This window comes from Myripristis murdjan, chromosome 23, assembly GCF_902150065.1.
Source record: "Myripristis murdjan chromosome 23, fMyrMur1.1, whole genome shotgun sequence".
Lineage (NCBI taxonomy): Eukaryota > Metazoa > Chordata > Actinopteri > Holocentriformes > Holocentridae > Myripristis > Myripristis murdjan.
In genome coordinates, this window is record NC_044002.1 from 20,302,641 (window position 1) to 20,322,215 (window position 19,575).

A 19,575-nucleotide genomic window follows, 5' to 3' on the forward strand; every position below is an offset into this window, starting at 1 on the left:
GTCTTAACATTTGCTTACATACTCTGGCCTGGCAGCCCAAAATGAATAAATAAAATAAATAAAACTACACTGATATGAAATGAGTACATTCAAGCCTTTGTGAAGCCGTAACCTGGAAATATTTGGTATTTCTGACAGACAAACTAAACTAATTATTCAATTTCAAAATGATTATAGCCAATTAATTTTCAGTCAGTCGACAAATTGAAACCATTCACTGACTGAATCCGTCTGAATATGAGCTGTGTTTCAGTGCATAGTGTGTGTGACCTGAAACTCTCTTTTCTCCTTACTCGCTGCAGCATTTTGCGGCGTGTCGATGTGTGTGTCACACTTTACGGCATTTCAGTGTGTGTGTGTGTGTGTGTGTGTCACATAATGCTGTGTGAGAGGCGGGGATTTGGTTCACTGCTTCTGTGCAAAAGCAGCCGAGAGGTTAAAATCACGTCTGAGGTGGAAATCAGGGAGGACGCTGGATTTGGAGATATAGTGGTGGAAAAAAGTTTTCGGACACCCTTAAAATTTTACACAATCTCACAATCTCAAATATTATCATGAAATATTTGTGGAAAAATCTTTTTTGTGTTTCAAAAGGTGTGGCTGCATTAGACAGATACAAACAAATACAAATTATATTTTTTTGTTTATTGTTTACAAGAAAAACTAACAAAACTAAATTCTTTATCTTCCTGCGTTAGGTTCCTTGTTTTAGCCATTTTTGTGTCTGAAGAACTTTCAAATGTTCTGGCTTTATATAGACACCAAGCTTGGCAACAAAAATTGTGTCTTTTAATAAAAAGAACGACCTTCATCACTGGTACCAAAATGACCCAATACTCAAAAAAATACTCTTATGTATTTTTATGGAACCAATCGAATTTAAGTTTTTAATGTCTTTTTTAGGATTTGTTTAGTATTTTGTCTGTGACTGTACTAAAAGAAATTGCACTTGAAGACCTAAAGAGTGATTTGTTAATGCAGTATTTCACAAATGCATGGGGTGTCCGAAAACTTTTTTCCACCACTGTAGAGAAATTAGGAAAGAAGGGAAGGACAGCAGAGAGAAAGACAAGCGAGCGGGTGGAGGAGGTGGAAAAGGAGAGAATGAAAGGGATGATGGAAGAAGAAGGGGAAAAGCGGGCGACAGAGGGAGGGAGTGGGGGGGTGGAAGATGGAAATAAACGTGCACGGTGAGTCCTCTGGGACACCCGGATGCTGCTGCTGCTATTCCTGTCCAGGAGAGGAGAGAGGAGACAAGCGTCCGATTGAGGACCTTTGGGCGGGGTGGGTGTGTGTGGGGGGGGGTGGGGGGTGGAGGCTCGGCCCGGGATGGCATGCGCAGCGGCTGCAGGGCGAGGGAATACCACAAGCGACTTTACTGCCTGTTTACCCCCCGAACATCCCTCCTGACAGGGGCAGGAGTTACACGTGTTGACACAGCAAACGGCTTTGATGTGAGAGGAAAAGAAATATATTTAACACTGAAAAAAAGAGGGAGGGAAGGGGAGTAGAAAGAGCGAGGGAGCGCTGAGACAGATACAGGAGCGAGAAGGGGGGAAAAAAGAGAGGCGAAGGGGAAAGATATTCACTGGTTCGCTGGTTTATGGGGTTTCCAGAGAGCAAACACACTTCTATTTCTGTGTGTCTTTCACCTCTTTCTCCGAGTGGGAACGTCTGCACTGAAATCCTTCCAACATCCTGACAGTGCCACTGCAAAAAAAAATCTCCATCTTAAGAAATCCATTTAACCTCATGGTTCAAATGAGCCGTAGATCCCTTTTTTGTTTTTCCTTCAAACAAATGAAAAAATCCGCCAGTGGGATGAGATAATCCCACTTGTTTCCAACACTCATCAACTTGTTTCCACAATTTTTCTTGAATCAGGAGTCATTTTCTTGATCCTGATGTGCCCTACTCTTCCTTGTTTGATCATATTTATACTTATTCCGAGAAAAACGTGCGGGCAAGTGGGATTATTAAAACATTTTAAGTTTCAAAATGAGCCGTAGATCCCTTTTTTTGTTTGTTTTTCCTTCAAACAAATGAAAAATCTGCCAGTGGGATGAGATAATCCCACTTGTTTCCACAATTTTTCTTGAATCAAGAGTCATTTTCTTGATCCTGATGTGCCCTACTCTGCCTTGTTTGATCATATTTATGCTTATTCCGAGAAAAACGTGCGGGCAAGTGGGATTATCTCCATCTCATCCCGTTGGCTGTTAAAAAAAAAACATTTTAAGTGTCAAAATGAGCCGTAGATCCCTTTTTTTGTTTTTCCTTCAAACAAATGAAAAAATCCGCCAGTGGGATGAGATAATCCCACTTGTTTCCAACACTCATCAACTTGTTTCCACAATTTTTCTTGAATCAGGAGTCATTTTCTTGATCCTGATGTGCCCTACTCTGCCTTGTTTGATCATATTTATGCTTATTCCGAGAAAAACGTGCGGGCAAGTGGGATTATCTGTCAGAAAAAAACATTTTAAGTTTCAATATGAGGTAAAGTGACTTGTTACGATGGATTTGTTCACACATCGCAAACCCAAAGTGCCGAGCGAGGCCTCGTCTGAGAGAGAAGCAGAAACACCGGGGGGAGGAAGGAGGCGAGGAGGGTGTGAAGGAGAGGTCATTCCGTCGCCGCCGCCGCCATCGCCACCGCCGCCTCCTCTGTTTGATCTTCAACAGAGTCTCCTTGTGCCGCCGCGCAGATGACAGATGACTCTCCTCTCATCTGTCTTTGAACTCCGTCCCCATTCACAGGAAAAGCTGCATGTGAGTATTGTGCTTGGAGAATGTCTGCCTCTGTCTCTGTCTGTCTGCGACGTTTTCCTGAAGAATGTGGAGGTGGCGAGGAGGCGCGGCGGCCGGGGAGGGGAATGTCCCCTCTGCCACCCCGCCTCACCTCGGGATCGCCGCCCCCCGTCGGCGCCCCTCGCCGCCGGTGGTCGAGCCCATCCGTTAAATCTGACAGGCGGGGATGCCAGGGGAAGCGGGGTTAAACGGTTAAAAGCAAAGAAACTGGACATCGGCGTCACGCGTCATGTGTTTCGCCCACCATCTGCCGCTTGGCGTGCTGACGGCCGACCTGCTCCCACGTCCCCCCTGTGATCCTGAAACCCTCACAGGTCACACGCAACAGAAAACTTATTTATGTCTCATGCATGGCAACAATAAAGCTGAGCAGCGGTGAACCAGTGGTGAAGATACAGCCAAGTGCATTTTTCCAGTCAAACGTACAGTAAATGTAAATGTAAATGTAATGTAAACTGCAAGTTTTGATGCTGAGGCATTGATGTGTATGTCCTTGAATTCCCATATACAGGTAACCCCTATAATATCAGGATGCACGAACTAGGGGTGTACAGCCACTGCACTATTTGTATTCGGGTTTGGATTCGGGCTTTTAAAAAAAACTTCAGATTCGTTATTCGGATTCGGGAAGAAACCGGAAGTGGGCGCACTAGAGACTTCCGCCGAGGTAGCCGGCTAACTTCCGGTTTAGCTCTCGGCTAACTAGAACGGGAATAAAATACTGTATTCATCCGAATATAAGACGATATTTTTTCCATTGAAAACACACTGAAAAAACGCCCTCGTCTAATATTGGGGGTCTAAGCAAATACACATGTATTGTACTTGCATATGTAAACCAGTAGGTAGGCTCGCCTGATGCCGCGTGCGATTACCGGCGAATGGCCGCATTGCACAGTCAATAATCAACCATGTTGTCTGTGTCATTGTCTGTTGTGCTGCTGCAGCTGCATATGAACAAAAGTTGATTTATAATGAAAGGTACATATGGCAGTCTGTGTGCACCGCTCACCTGTCAGATCCAGCAGACTTGACCGGGTGGGCGAGGTACCGGCCGGTGCAGCGGCCGGCCTGCCTGATGCTGACCGGTGCCGCGGCCAGCATCAGGCGGCACTGGTTTCGCGGGGGTTGTGACACTCAAAAAAATGTATCCACCGTTTTATAGCCGCTTCTTTTCCCATTATTGTCTATGACAAAATGCTTTTTGTGTTGCTGCAGTGCTGCCTGCTAGTGTTCTGTGCTGCTGCTCCTCTGTGATGAGGGGAGGGACTGAACACCAAAACCAAACTGTGGCAGTGTCTCAGATGGATGTGATTGACTGAAAACACGCACCAGCATGTTTTTTGTTACATTTTGTTTTAATCTCTTGTAATTGGCTCAAAATTATGCTCAAAACACACATCCAAACGTTTTTTTTTTTCTTTAGAAAAAAAGCTCCCGACTAATGAGAAGAAACTTCGGATGGAAAAACTATTCGGGATCAAAGCATTATTTGTGTACTTCCAAATATCGTATTCAGGTTCGGGTACATCCCTAGCACGAACCCATGTAGATTTGAGGTTGAGATTTCTGGACAGGTGGGCAAAGCCGACATGGAGACCCTTTTCATTTCCAAGTACATGTCCAATTGTGTCAGTGATGCGTCTTTGATTAAAAACAGCATTATTAAGTAACTATTGAGTGTTTTAGCGCCGTATCAGGAATAATCTCTTTCCATACTAACATGCCTGGAAATACATATCACATGACCATTCAGGTACACAGAGCATGAGCGTGCCAGTGTAAACAAGAAGCAGATTGTCACTAAGCCATAGGCTGATGGAGAAATGCAGGAGATGTGCGCCTTCTCTTCCCTCGGTGGCGATGTGGCATGTGAACGCCCCGGCCAAAAAAACTGACATGCAAGCATCTCTGGTTAGAAATCAGCGGACCCACTGCGACTTTAGTCTGTGTCTCACGGAAATGTGGCTAACCGGCACCACTATCCTGATGCTGGTGTCGACATCCCAGGATTCAACGCTGTGAGAGCCAACAGGGACGCTAAAACTATGCGATAAAAGCAAAGGTGGAGGACGTCCACTGTTTCTGAGTTTAGGAGATGAGAGCCTCATCCATCACTGGAGGAAAGCATGGCAGTGGGAAGGGAGCGCACACACACAAGAGGGTATGTAGGCCCAAATACAATGTTTTGGCTCGCCATGCTTTGTCAATGGGTGTCAGTGCTTTATTAAACAATACTGTGCATATCTAAAAGTCTTAAGGGGTTTGAATGTCAGAGAAATGGACGCTAGGCGAAAATTAGGCAAAGTTACATGTTCTAAAACAAAGATGTTACAGTGAGGGTGTAGCATCAGTTTACATGCAGAGACACCATTTTTGCTGAATTATAAAATGGCTTTTACTCTGTGTTAAGTTGGGTAAAAATTCACCTTTTTTACTTGCACAAGTTTAATTGTCTGACTTAAAAAAAAAAAAAAAAGGCACATGGACTGATTCCTGCTGGAAGTGGATTTCATTTCAGGCGAATTTCTCGCTTTACTTCCTGTTTGAAGCGCCCTGCCACCCACAGCAAGGATTCATCGACCTCGCCGCTCACTGGCTTCCACTGACTTTGCACAGATTTGCACTGAGAGTAGAGGGTTAAATCTGATGAAATGATTGTGTTGGTGTTGGTGGACACCACGATCAGCCGATTCTATTCTCTACTGACAAACCAGTGACATTTAAACAATAAAGTGTTATGCGATGAGTATAACACTAATGAGTAGTCATGTGATGTTTTTGAAATGAAAGCTGGTGTCATATGTTTTGAGCTACGGAGAAGAAGAATCATAAGGAGGCCTTGGGATTCCTCCTTTTTCGTTGTATTCATATACGGGCGTCCAACAACCTCAAAGCTCCTCCACTGGACGGACTGGATCTGTTTATCAATGAACGGCCATTTTTTGTCTTTCCAAAATAGTCGTGTGTTTTGAAATGAAATGTTTTATATTCTCTCTGCCTCTCTCTCCTAAGCGAATAATAAACAGAGCTCGCAGCAAACTCACTGCACCCCTCTCTCTCTCTCTCTCTCTCTCTCTCTCTCACCATCCGAGCGGTGGATGCAGGTGTGCTGGTTGTCGCTGAGGAAGAAGCCCTCCTTGCACTGGCACTCGTAGCTGCCCATGGTGTTGACACACACCTGCTGGCACCCGCCATTGTTGTCCAGACACTCGTCCACATCTGGGAGAGAGAGAGAGAGGGAGAGAGAGAGAGAGAGAGAGAGAGAGAGAGAGAGAGAGAGAGAGGGAGAGAGAGGGAGAGAGAGAGAGGGTCGGCCCATTAGGCTTCATAAACAAACGTGTGTCTGTGTGAGTTTATATGCTGGGAAAGGCCTGATGAGAGGGGATGACACCAGAGGCAGGAATGTGGCCGACACACACACACACACACACACACACACACACACACACACACACACACACACACACACACACAGTCAAACTCAAGCAGCACACAGATACACACAGCCAGAGATGCAAGTGAACACAAAAGCAACACAGAGATACACACACACACACACACACACACACACACACTCAGACATATGTAAAGTAGGTTTGCACATATATAAGAAACACACACACACACACACACACACACACACACACTCTTAAAAACACAAGCAAAACACAAAACACACACACACACACAAGCAACATACGCACAAGCAAAACACACATTCAGAGGTGCAAAGGTGTGTGCACACTTACATTAACACATGCAACACACAAGTACACACACACACACACACACACAGACACAGATATGCACACTTAGAACTGCATGTGAGCTACAACTACACATGCACATTCACAGAGAACACACACACACACACACACACACACACACACACAGGGCAGACGGGGTGTTCTAACAGGCGTCTGATCCCGACACGGCGGGAGGTCAAATCAGATCCTGTCAGCGTGAACATCCAGAGTGTGTGTGTGTGTGTGTGTGTGTGTGTGTGTGCGAGTGTGAAAGTGTTCCGTGCGCACGCTGGTGCACGCGTGTGTTTATGGGGCCCCACTGTGCCGCTGAAAGCTCAGTAAAATACCAATGGGGCATTTTGATGGGGCTGAAGTGAGCTGGAAACATATAACACCCTCCACTGACTTTAACAGGGATCAAACAGAGCCGTGTGTGTGTGTGTGTGTGTGTGTGTGTGTCACCTCATGTCTGACCAGGATGAAGAAGGAAAGAAAGAAAGAAAGAAAGAAAGAAAGAAAGAGTTATGATCCCACTTGTTTCTGACACTAATCAACTCGTTTCCAGAATTTTCTTGAATTTTCTTGAATTTTCTTGAAACAAGTGTCATTTTCTGGATCCCAGTGGCTGCATCTGCCTTATTCTGCCTTGCTTTAACATATTTGTACTTGTTAGTATAAATAACAGTAATAACAAATAATAAGTAAGTGGAATTGCACTGGAAACAAGTTGGACTATTTCGTCCCACTGGCAGATTTGTTCCCTTGTTTGAGGAAAAACAAGATTTGAACACTGAATTCGAGAGGTTTTGCTGTGGAAACACACCGCCTGCTGCAGGGATCAAACCAGCAGCACTGCGGACACGGGACGGACAAAAACAAAAAAAAAACCTTTTAGCCAGGAGGACACCACCGGCTGGTTCAGGGCCGCAATCCTGAAGTTAACAGACTGAAAAGTTCACTGCCGACTGAAACTAACTCATAAAGGAACATGTTCATTTTGTTCTGATCCCCTGCCTCCTATATCTGTCCTAATAGAGACCCACACACCGCAAAAAAGATTTCTGAATTTGAGCGACAGCCTCACATTACAGCAATTAACTGACTCCGTCTCCATCAGTGAATTTACAGAGTAGCTGTTTCCTACTGGGAGACAAAACAAGGCGCCTTTAGCCTTTAGAGACTAGAGATGCGTCTCTCTTTCTCTTCCCCCTCGGTCAGTTTATCTCTCACGTCAGACCTCCCAGGTTTGACCAACGATTGGTGTCTGAGAGAGACAGAGTCAATACAGCTTTTTGCTTTTCATGCTGATTAGGAAACATCAGATCTGTGAGGTGAGTGGAAACATCAGGACTGCGACCCTCTCAGCCGTAGTGAGGACAACGAGCTGAGGACCAGGTACGGACTTTAGGGTGAAGTTGTTTTTTAATGTGGTATTTTACAAAGTATAAAAAGTGGGTAACACTTTACAATAAGAGTACAACAATTAACGTTAGTTAATGCCGTAATAAACATTAAGTAACAGGTAATAAACATGAAGTAACAGTTAACTAACCGTTAACTAATGTGTCTAAGAATCATGTACTAATGCTGTTCATGCTAAGGTATTAATTTATATGTTATTTAAGGGTTATTGTAGATATTATTAATATTAGTAAATGTCATAATAATCATTAACTAACAGTTAATTAACCATTACGGCATTAACTAATGTTAACTAACGTTAATTGGTGTACTCTTATTGTAAAGTGTTACCGAAAAGTGCTTGAACTGTGTCAACTGTGTTGACTTGTGATTGCACTTTTCAGCGTTCATAGTTTCAATCTGAAACTTTTACAACCTTTGTTGTTTTTTCCTTTTAATTTGTCCGCCTTCTGTAAAATTCTCTCTCTAAACACTTTTGGTTGTTTATAGCACAATAACATCTGATTTAATGCATACATAGAATTTACCACGGCTGTAAGGTGCTGGAAACTGTAATATGCTGGAAAAGCTTGAAAATGCACCTTGAAAATGCTTGATGCTTTGATTTTGAAAAGAAAGGTGTAAGAACATTGTGCAGGATGTCAGATGCACACACACCTGCAGGAAATACTTGGGATTTTGGGGACACTGCACTGTGTAAGTATCAGTAGGCTATCTGTTGTCGGTGTTCCACTTTTCACCTGGCTGTCTGCCTTAATTCGGTGGGAAAGTTGTTATTCATGTTTTAACGATGTTTCAATTATGAGTTACTGATCTGGGAAGTTCAAATCTTTGCATGTATTTCCAAATTTACTGAAATGAGTGCAGGAGGCAGGACACACACCCACTCGCTCGCTGTGCCTGCTCCGGCCCTGCGCCTGCTTAGCCTCACGTTTTGCACTCGTACTAAGGACCTGGGAGGATAAAGTGTGGAGGAACTGACAGCGAACATTTGTGCTTCTTGGATGACGTCGGAATAAGTTGCGATGTCCAGTGCATGTGTGGAAGGAGCTGATTTTGTGTATATTTTATGATGACTTAACGATCATTTAACAGCTTATAGCACCTAAAAGACAAGGGATCAGGGATTAAACACGATTTGACTTGTCACTTGCAGCTGAACTGAACTGAACACACAGGGAAACACAAGCTGTCCCGGTAAATTTCGAGATGCCGGTTGCAAAACGGTTGAAATTCATGGCTCCGATGTCCTACCGTAAGAGACCAAAACACATTTCCACCTCCAGCACTGCCTGTGAGGTGCAGGACGAGCTGAAAAAGTGCATCTTGAGCGGCTCAGCTCTGCATTTACACGCCCCACGTCCCAGCCAACACGTGTGCTCTGCTTTCACTTCAGGGTCTTTGCAAAAAAGTCGTGGTTGGAAGGCGGATCGAGGGCTTTCCGTCAACTCCTCTTGTGTTTCTGCTGTCAGGGGACATCTGCGGATCGCTCCCCTCTGTTTGCCGTTTTCCCCGTGTTTATATTTTGTTTGCCCTATCACATTTCATTGGCTGCTGACGGGATCTGTTCACATTTGTGTAGCCGATGAGTTTACACCGCTCTATTACATCCAGATTCTTGTTTGATATCATCGCCGCGGCCCTGACTCGTGTGAAATTATCAGGAGAGACGTGATTGGAGTCTGTTTCACTTTCTGACTTTCCGTGCCAAGCGTCCGCCCGGCCTGCTTAACCACGACGTGGATCCTGAGTTTAAAAAAAAAAAAAAAAACAGTTTTCTGTTGTAACGCGAGCTCTCGTTTTCTGCCTCTCATCGCTTCCTGGGTCCTCTGAGCTCCGGACTGAATCCCCCCCAGGAGTCACACAGTGGGTTTTTCTTTTCAGGCTTTACCTGGCGACACATTTCTCGGCTTTCAGAGGGCGGTGGCGGCGGGCTCGTTAAACGCCGTGCGGAGGGGACGGGGCCTTTAAGAGCCTTGTTAACAGGCGTGTGGAGAGAGAGAGAGAGAGAGAGAGAGAGAATACTTTACTGTCATGTTAACCTCACTGGGAGAAGAGCCCGGAAATCACTTCTCTTAACCGATCAGTATCATCCATATGGACTGCCTATTTAAAGTGCCTTGAACAAGTCCATGTCCAAAGTCCTATCATGAATACAGCCTGTTTTTTTTTTTGGTTTTTTTTTTACCTTTGTTCCATATTTTTTCCTACTTTTTTCTTTCTTTTTTTTTTTTTTACTTGTGTGATAGATGGGTATTTATGGGATGCATTGGTGTTAAAGTGCTATGCTATATGTTTTCATTTTTTTCTATTTCTTTCACTTTATTTTAACCCTATAAAGCCATTTGTATCATATATGATACACATTTTCAGTTCCGTTTTTCGTTTTCAGTTTAATCAATACTTGACCAAAATACTGTTGTATACCTTTGAACACTTCCCCTGTTCACCCTGGACCATACCATTGGCACTTCAAGTACATATCATATTATCATACACCAGAAAGGTCGTGTAATAACATATTTTTTGATTTTTCTTTTTTTACATATATTTTGTTATAGGACTAAATAAAGGGTTCAGTTTCAAAAAATTGGAATTTTCTGCCAATTCTTTCATAGTTCAGGCTTTATAGGGTTAAATTATTGCAGTTATTGAATATACATACAAAATGTATCTACCTCACTGCTACTTTTCAAGCTCCTTGAGGGTTTTTAGGCATCACATTTCCGTGCTTTTATTTTGTATCTTTGATAAAGCTTTTAATATGTGTTTGTTGAATGTAAGAAAAGACTGTGTATGTGTGTCTTTTTTTAAATCAGTGCTCCATTTCCAGTGTTGGACACTTTTTCATCGGCCTCGTCCTCCACTGCTCATCGTGCCAGCCGGTCACACAGATCTACTGTCCGCTGGAGAACACGCGGCAAAAAAATGACCGTTACTTTCTCAAGATGTTCTCCCCTCCCTGATATTTTCTGCTCTACATTTTCCTCTCTCTCTCTCTCTCTCTCTCTCTCTTGTTTCTGCGACTGTTTACCAAAGCAGCCCCTGCGGATAGATTTAAGGAGAAAGGAGATCAGCTCCAAGGGGGCCTTAAAAAAAAAAAAAAAAAATCAGGAACAAAACAGGCGCCAGCACCGTCCTCCATTCCTCCAGTTACAGACCCATAGGCCGAGTTCGTTTTCAGAGGAGAGCAGGCCGTAAAATCAGCCAGCAGGCAGACAGCGGTTGCGCACGAAGTCGCTGGAGAGATGAACGAATCCTGATGTAATGTAGCTTCGACTCCCCGGCGGCGGACACCCCGGCTCTTCTGCGGGGGGTTGAGCTTTACAGATGTTGAGGCCTCCGCCGAACAGCTGCCAACTGCTCGATCCATCGCGTCTCCGCCGCGCCGTCCGCCCCCGCCGCCTCGCCGAACGTCAACACGCTCATTCATCCCTTCATGCCTGGCTTGTCGGGGTGCGAGCGCGGGCGTGCCGTCGTTACACTTTTAGCCCTCATGCTTCTCTTGTCGACACCTGAAAATTCCCAACTTTCCAAATCTTCCAAAAAAACAGAAACAAAACAGTGTTGTCAGCAGTTCCTCGCTGCGCTTCACCGCACCGATCCTGGATGGAGGCGCGCTTGATGACTTATATATTTTCCAAAGGCACTCGGTTCCCTCACTGTAATTGTAATTTAAGTGTAATTTTTTTCATTTTTTAGTATTTTTAGATGTTATTTACTGTACATGTATTGCCAGATTATGCATTTTTTTTTTTTATCATTATGGACATTAAATAGGAAATAGGATGTTGAATGTTGTTCATGCTAACGCTGAGGCAAACTTTGTTAATGTTTTGAAATGTTAAAGGCAGGATGAGCTCTCAAATGCCGCGTGCAGACTCATACAAACATAATCCCTCTCCATCATCACTGATGAGCCACCAGCAGTGTGTGTTGGTGTGTGTGTCTGCAGAGACTCTGCCCTCTGCCTGGAGTTTCTTATTTGCTGAGGGTGTGCAGCTCCCAGCCAATCACCGCGCAGCACAGTGCCAGATTGATAGCACGACATCCAATAGGAAGTCACGAAAATTGCGCATGTGGATCGAGGAAAAAAAGGAAGTATAGCGAGGCGAAAGCTCGTTCCACGATGAATCTGGCGAGGGCTGAGGGAGAGGAGGAGGATGAGGAGGTAGGCACTGTTTGGGCAACTTTTTTTTTTCCTAGGATGGCGACGTTACATTTTGGGCAGCCATTTCATTCCATCGCCATCCCAGGATAGTAAAAACTCACTGCTGGTGGTTATCTCAGCTGGGGAGGAGGAGCCAACTTTGACCGACAAATCCTCCTCACTCTGCCCTTAATAAAAGTTTGAATAAATAAAAAATAATATCTTTGCAAGCAGCTTGGCCATAAAAAAAACTGATTTTCAAACATTTACTGAAAAGGTATCAGATTTTGCTTTGTAATTTTTTTTAGGGGTCTGGAAATGATTGTAGTCCTTAGGGCTGTTTTTTGTTTGGAAATATTATATTGATAGAATATATGGCGCCTGGGAACACAGGGTGGACCTCGGCATGTGTAAACAAATCAGGGCTTCAAAATTCCACTTTCTTTTCCAATTTCTTGGGTGTGAAACGGTGAGAAATATCTGCGTACATGAACGGGAAGAGAATGTGCAGCGATGGTTTTTTTTTTTTCATACTTTTGCACGTTTTCTTGTGTCATTCCAACCTCATCGACCTTATCCATCTGGAAAATGCTAAATTATTTTCCCAGTTCCCAGACATGCAGGATCCCCGGTAAACTGCAGCATCGTCCATGCAAAAAATTAAAATTCCAGCTCAAGACGTCCAAATGCAGCCGAAAAAAAAAAAAAACTCCAATCACGGCGAACACTTCCTCGTCTCTCGCCCTTTTCCTCGTTCCCAAACCTCCAGTTTATTTACAAGCACGCTTAAATTTTGCACCGATCACCGGCGGTAAAACACAACGTCCTCAATGAACTCTGTGCTTTTTTTTTTTTTGTTCTCTCCTAGTCATCAATTTGACTGATGCATTTAATTTTCAGGCTGGGGAGGGAAGAGAGAGAGGGAGAGAAAAACAGCCATCTCCCAGTTCCAATCGATCCCTGCCAACATTTCTTCATAAACACAGGCAAACAGGGCCGTTTTGCAAGTTTCGACCGGAGCCTCTCTGTTTTGTTTGATTGTGCTTGTGTAAACTTGCGTAAACTTTTGTTTAGACACAACGAGGATGTGCTTGACACGTTGGAAGGAGGGCCGGCGGGGGGAGGGAGGCAGAGCGAGGGAGGTGACGAGAGAGAGAGAGAGAGAGATGTGGGCGCGAGGAGGAGGAGGAGGAGGAGGGGGCGGCCGCGATGAAGCAAACATCACGAGGGTTTTGATCCCTAAATATTCATCTTGGATGCTGCCACCTGAAATCCCCCGGGCGGCGGTTCAGGAACACAGGTGATCCCGGCCGCAGAAACATTTAGTAAACGAAGGCCTGGAGATGATTTGTAACATCAACAGTAGTCCTTAATGTGCTCTCTCCTTTCATGTCCTGCCATCACTCGGCGCAGAGCACGCCGCGGTTTGTGCAAACAGAGGACGCGGGGACTTTCATTTCATTCCGCCTCATGCTGTATTCATTTTGGAAGGATTTCGCTATTTAAAATGAGTCAGGCCGCGTTTGAAAAACAAGTGTCCTCAACCAAATGAGTTTTTTTTTATACGCAAACTAAGACCAATCCTAGCTTAAAGGCAGTATGACTAAGATTTTCCTTAAAAAAAAAAAAAAAAAAAAAACAATGTATAGACTCATCCCGATCAATTATATATACTTTTTTTTTTTCCTAGGATGGTGATGTTACATGTCTGGGTGCATCATTCATTCATTTGTATATACCTTTAATTTAAATTTTTTTAATTTTTTGTTTTTATTGAGGATGCTGCTGTAACGTGTGAATTTCCCAGTCTGGGATCAATAAAGTATACCTATCTACCTATCTATCTATCTATCTATCTATCATTCCATCGCCATCCTAGGAAAAAAAAAGGCCAACTTTGAACGTTACGTTGACAAACCGCAGCCCACAAATGCGCTTCATTCTGCCTTTTAATACTCACCCATAATGTATTTAACTGTCAGTCAACACGGCGCTGCAGGGCGGTTTTGTTTCTCTCAGTGCCAGATACTGAAACTCTTCATTTCTTATTTTAGGGACGAAACCCTGCAGTTTGACAAATTGCCCGGCAAGTGTGAATTTGTACGCCTCGTTTAGGAATGAAACGCATCAAGCTAATGTGGATTTAACCCCTTAATGCGAACCCTCTGTTCCATGTGGCGACGCCGGGCCTGTGCGTGTTGTGACTCAGCTCGCCGTCCCCGACTCCCCGCCGTGGAATGAAAAGGACGCATCGGAAGGAAAATAAATTCACGCGAGCGCACCAGACATTCGCGGAGGGCACCGAGCGATCGACACATTGGGCCCAGCTGTGTCCACGGCGAAACAAAACAAATAAAACGTCCAAATCAAAAGGAAGAGAGGAACTGCACGGGACGGACTCTTTAATCAGAGAACAATTAGGCAATCTTAAATCAATTAGTGCCCTCGCTTGTTGACACAAGGCATCTGGGAGACGACAGAGCGACTTCCTGCGCACTCACTCACATGAGCTTGTTTTTTAGCCCGCTGCAATTTTCCAAAGTGCCGTTTTTCATCTGCCCCTCTTTGAACAAGCCTCTGAGGTTTCTGGATATTCATTCTTTAGGTCTGTTAAGAGCCACAGCGCTGTTGTTGTTTTTCTCAGGGAACGCGGGGGAAAATAGAGAGAAATGAATTGAGTGTGAATTTCACAGCAGGATAAACACGCCGGCCAGAAATGTTGTTTTAGAATAAAGATGTTGCACTCTGACGGCGACTCCAAGTATATATCAAAGGTCTCAATCGGAAGCACCGACGCTGATTTCCTCAATGCAAGAAAAAAAAATCTCCACCTGAACAAGTGACTCATTCTCATGTTCAGCCTTAAAATCTCATTTTTCGTGAAACAAGTGGAAAGCAGTAGCAGTAACGGAGCTGATCGCCGGGTCAAAGGTGAATTTTTCATATGGTGAATGTGATGATAATACAAGAACAGACCACAAAACCATCTTTGGTGAATCATTTAGTTTCACATTCGGTGCAAAAAATCTTGTTTTTGTGTAACAATCTGTCATTGGGATGAGATAATCCCACTTGTTTCCCATGCAGTTTGACTTAATTCAGGAATTTTTCCTGGGAACAAGTATGAATATGTTGAAACACGGCAGAATAAGGCTGGACTGGCCCACTGGGATCAAGGAAATGACACTCGATGCGAGAAAATCCTGGAAACAAGTTGATTGGCGTTAGAAACAAGCGGGATTATCTCATCCCAATGGCAGGGTTTTTTTTATTACCTTGTTTGAAGAAAAACAAGTTTTTAACACCAAATATGAGACTAAATGCTGGGATGGATGTTTTGGCTGAGGTTATATCTTTTGATATCTGTTGTCGGGCCGGGTGGGGGGGGGGGATCCTGCACCCACGCAGCCTGCCGTAACGAAAAACGACCATCAGGAAAAATGTGTTGCAGCGCCTGACATCGAATTCGCGGCGATGATTAATGAGTCCGAACGCGGAGAGCTGCCACGGTTAGCAGGTCTTATATCTTCACCAGTCAGGGAAGACATACGATTTTAATTTGCTACATCTCCGAGCCGATCCCAGGCTGACGTATGATGTTATGACAAGCCGTCATACAAGAACCGAGACGGTTTTTGTCCCGGAGTGTACACACAGTCTGCCAATGCTAATTGTGTGTGCGCATGTAAATGGGAGAAGACAGAGAGGGAGAGAAAGGGAGCCTGTGCTCTTGTCTGCATGAGTGTGAGAGTCTGTCTTTGTGTGCGTGTGTGTGTGTGTGCAGTGTAGCGTGTGTCCTCATCCATACAGTAAATCTCCTGCTGAATGAGACACTTGAGAGTGAGACATTATAACAAACACTGGGGTCCTTGTTGACGGCGAGCATGAAGACGAGGCTTGGAGGAGCTCTGACTAAACTGCGGTTTGACAATAGGCCGACATGTCACTCCCGTAACGTTGTGTTTATATGGTTACCATGCATCACGGGGCACTATTTACCCCCACAGTGAGCGATGACAGTAAACATAAAGCATCAGAGAGGCTGGTGACGGTACGGTATCCATGAGTCAATACGCAGGAACGCATTACTCAATCTCCCGCGCCGTATATCTTCTCAAAGTGCGCTAAAAATAGACGGAGCCTACGTAAACGCGCATCATACCTGAAATACAACATAATCCTTTCTGCAGCGCTTCCCCCAGCCAGGCTTTTTTTTTTTTTTTTTTTTTTTGAACTTATTACTTTCATGAGGTTTTTCAAAGTTTGCCATGAAGAGCATGTGAAACTCAAGCATTTAATTGCAAAAGGGAGACAGGCTATGCCACGCTGGTTTGACGTAGCGCTGGCACGACAGAAAGCCACATTATTACGGGTTACTATTGAAGCCGTAAGTCATCTGAACACCTTTGCATACAAAGCGGCTGTGTTTTGAGGCTGGCATCGTCGGTGTCAATTTTGAATGATTGACTTCAGGAAGCAACATTTCTTCCAAAAATGCATGTGCAGCATTTTGAAATGAGAACATTTAAGAGACAAAGTCAGAAGATGCAAACACAAGCCAGCAAATCCTCCTCAAGTTTCCTCATCAAAAATGAGGAAAAGAATCCTAATATACTAAAACCTTAGAAAATCAATCCTAATTTGCAGTTTATTCACTGGAAATTAGGAGAAATGCAATACCCAAAACATCAAGTTTATGTGAAACAAACAAAGTGGGGAAACATCCTCAGGGATTCCCTGATGGAGGCCAGGAAGCCGCTACGTGTCGGCTCCATGTTTTTAAAAATGTCGTTTTATCTTTTGGAAAACAGAGTGCCTTGGAATATTTTTTGGGATGAGATTTTGATGCTCTTTTCTAGGCATGGGGTATTTCTAATTTTCCAATTTTTTTTTTTTTCCTGCTGATTCAACACCCGCTTCCAGTGTCCACTCCGTACTGAGAAGCCATTCAAAAACACTGCTTGCCTTCTGCAGCCGTAGCCTTCAGGTTAATGTTTCCAGACCTAAAACAAGCCGATGCCTGGGTCACCACAGCTTCGCAAACACCGCCTCTGAAAATTTTTATGCAGCAACACACAGCTCATAATGTGTTGGAATGACACTGAGTGTGACCACGAGGGATCCCAACAACATTTACGGTCTAAACTCTGTCCAAAACCGAGCGAGCACCACGAGTTATCAGCTTTGTGTTTGCACCAGATTTGACTGGACGTTATCAGTCATAATTCCCCTCCCAGGTTTGGGTTAGTCGGTCCCTTCTGCACCATTTAGTAGGTCCGAAGGCTGTTATCATTTATTCCTATGGTCAATCTGTCAAATCAGGTGCAGTCGAATCAGGTGCTGCTCTGGTCTTGTTCTATCACAATTTTAATCTCATGAGAAATTCATGTTTGACACCTTACAATTTGCTCCAGAGAGCTCCATTACTGTAGGCTAAACTGCAGGAAAACACTCTGTCTGGGCCTAACATGCCTTCAGTGTAGCTCGCCGCCTCGCAGCGTATCCAGTTTCAGAGCCTGGCGTGTTAAACCAAGCCGCAGTGTTTTAAGTGTTACATGTGTCTGAGAGCGAACAGAGGAAAACTACTCTCCCCTCTTGGCCTGTCTGCCTGCCTGCCTGTCTGTCTGTCTGCCTGTCAAGGGTTTCTGCCCCAGATTTGACGCCGAGCCCAGACCTCATCTCCCCGGTCCAGGTTGAGATCCAACACCCAAAACCATCCATCACGTCTGTTTCATCTGAGGCCTGGACGCTGCCCGGTCCCGGGACGCTCCTGCGACATTTATTACCGAGCTGCCGGCGGTGTCAGACGTCAGGGCGCTGCGGGAGGAACAGCAGCAAGGCTTCCCTCTTTTTTTTTTTTCTTTTTTTTTTTAACCACAGCGTCGTGGACTCGAAAAGCTAAATTGAGCCAGGGCTACCAAAACCGAGACACTTCACTCCTCTGTTCCTGGGTGCCATGAGACCTCATGGTGTATTTAAGGAGCATCATACCACAGTCAGTTCCTCGCATTTTGATTGGCTGGGAGGCATTTTGATGCGTGCCAATATCTTCTGGTCTGACCACATTTCTGTTTATGTATCACTCAGCAGCTAATATATAAAAAAATCAGCAATGAATCAGTAAGGAAACGATGATATTATCACAATAACAGACTGATGTGTTAAACTACGGCTGCAGGTCACCAGAGCCGGTATCACACAGCATAACCAAACCTGAAGTGTATTATTACTAAAGATATGATTCATAAATCAGAGTGAAAGGGCACCATTCAATTTGGAAGGACCAGTGTTGATACTCAACCAACTATTATTTATTTATTTAGGCTTATACCGGGACCTGAGTCCTAATTTCGTACCACTAACATGTAAATGTGAGCTGGTATGACAATAAAGTTCCTCGAATCCTTGAATCCTTGAACTACAAGCCCCCCCATAAGGCGCTGAGTGGCCTGCCAACCAGTTTCTAATTCACACTGAAAATAAATGTATTCACGCTGGGAATATTAAAAATATGTATATGCGTGTGTAAATGTCCAGCAGTGTCCCCTGGGTGTTAGCTGGGAAGTTGCATGTTGGTCTGTCAGCGCGCAGGAGAGGAGATATTTGACTGGATTCGACTCTTGGCGAAGACGAGCGAGGTCAGCAAATGAGGATCAGTCTGAACCCATAAATGTGTATTTCATGTTTATGGGTTTTTATTTATGAATCGTTCCATCACTGGAAGTGGCTGCGAGACGGAAGAGGTTCCAGATGTATGTTTAATGTTGTATAAACTCTTTCAAATGTAACCGAGGCATTTCACACTGAAACGCAGTCGCAGCTGTTGAATGGCAGTAAAAGTCTGTGATTTATCTGTCACACAGGCCAGCTGTCAATCCTCGCACCAAAGTTCATACAAATAAATAAGTTTAGTTCATATGAAAATAAGAAAGACGAAAATAAAGAATTCCAAATAAAGATGAGTTACGGGCCTTTTGTTGTTTATTCATTTTATATGATAAATATTATGAATTTTTGTTTTTTAGCTGTTTATTAGCTGGCCTCCTGTTATTTGGCAGAAAGTGTCCCAGGGAAAAGCAAGTTGAGTATCCTGGTTATCATCTCTAGATAGTAAGTTGACTTTTGCATCGGACCGTATCAAAATACAGTGTGACCAGTGAAAGTTATATTTGAGTGAAAACAAAATTTTAACATCCTGACTGAAACTGCAACCCAAACGAGGTTTGACAACATTTTTGTTGACACTGACGGGAGAATTTGTTCAAATGGACTGCTATGACATTTACTGCGGAGATACGAATTTTTACACACTCATGAGGCAACACACACTCTGGCTCTGTATAAGAAGTTTTTCTATGTATGTATTTATGCTATAAACTGTTTCTGAATGGTTCTCGTGCTGGTAAGTCAAGCTGTTTCTGGATTCTACAAAAAAGACAAAGA

General features: G+C 44.0%; 1 protein-coding gene across 3 annotated transcripts in view; it reads right to left on the reverse strand.

Annotated features, from left to right (window-relative positions):
• scube1 (signal peptide, CUB domain, EGF-like 1) overlaps window positions 1-19,575 on the reverse strand; it is a 135,767-nt gene that overhangs the window by 88,164 nt on the left and 28,028 nt on the right. For all 3 annotated transcript variants that reach the window (XM_030046179.1, XM_030046180.1, XM_030046178.1), the window contains exon 4: window positions 5,899-6,033. In XM_030046179.1, the coding sequence (XP_029902039.1) occupies window positions 5,899-6,033 (135 nt within the window). The remainder of the gene's footprint in view (window positions 1-5,898; window positions 6,034-19,575) is intronic.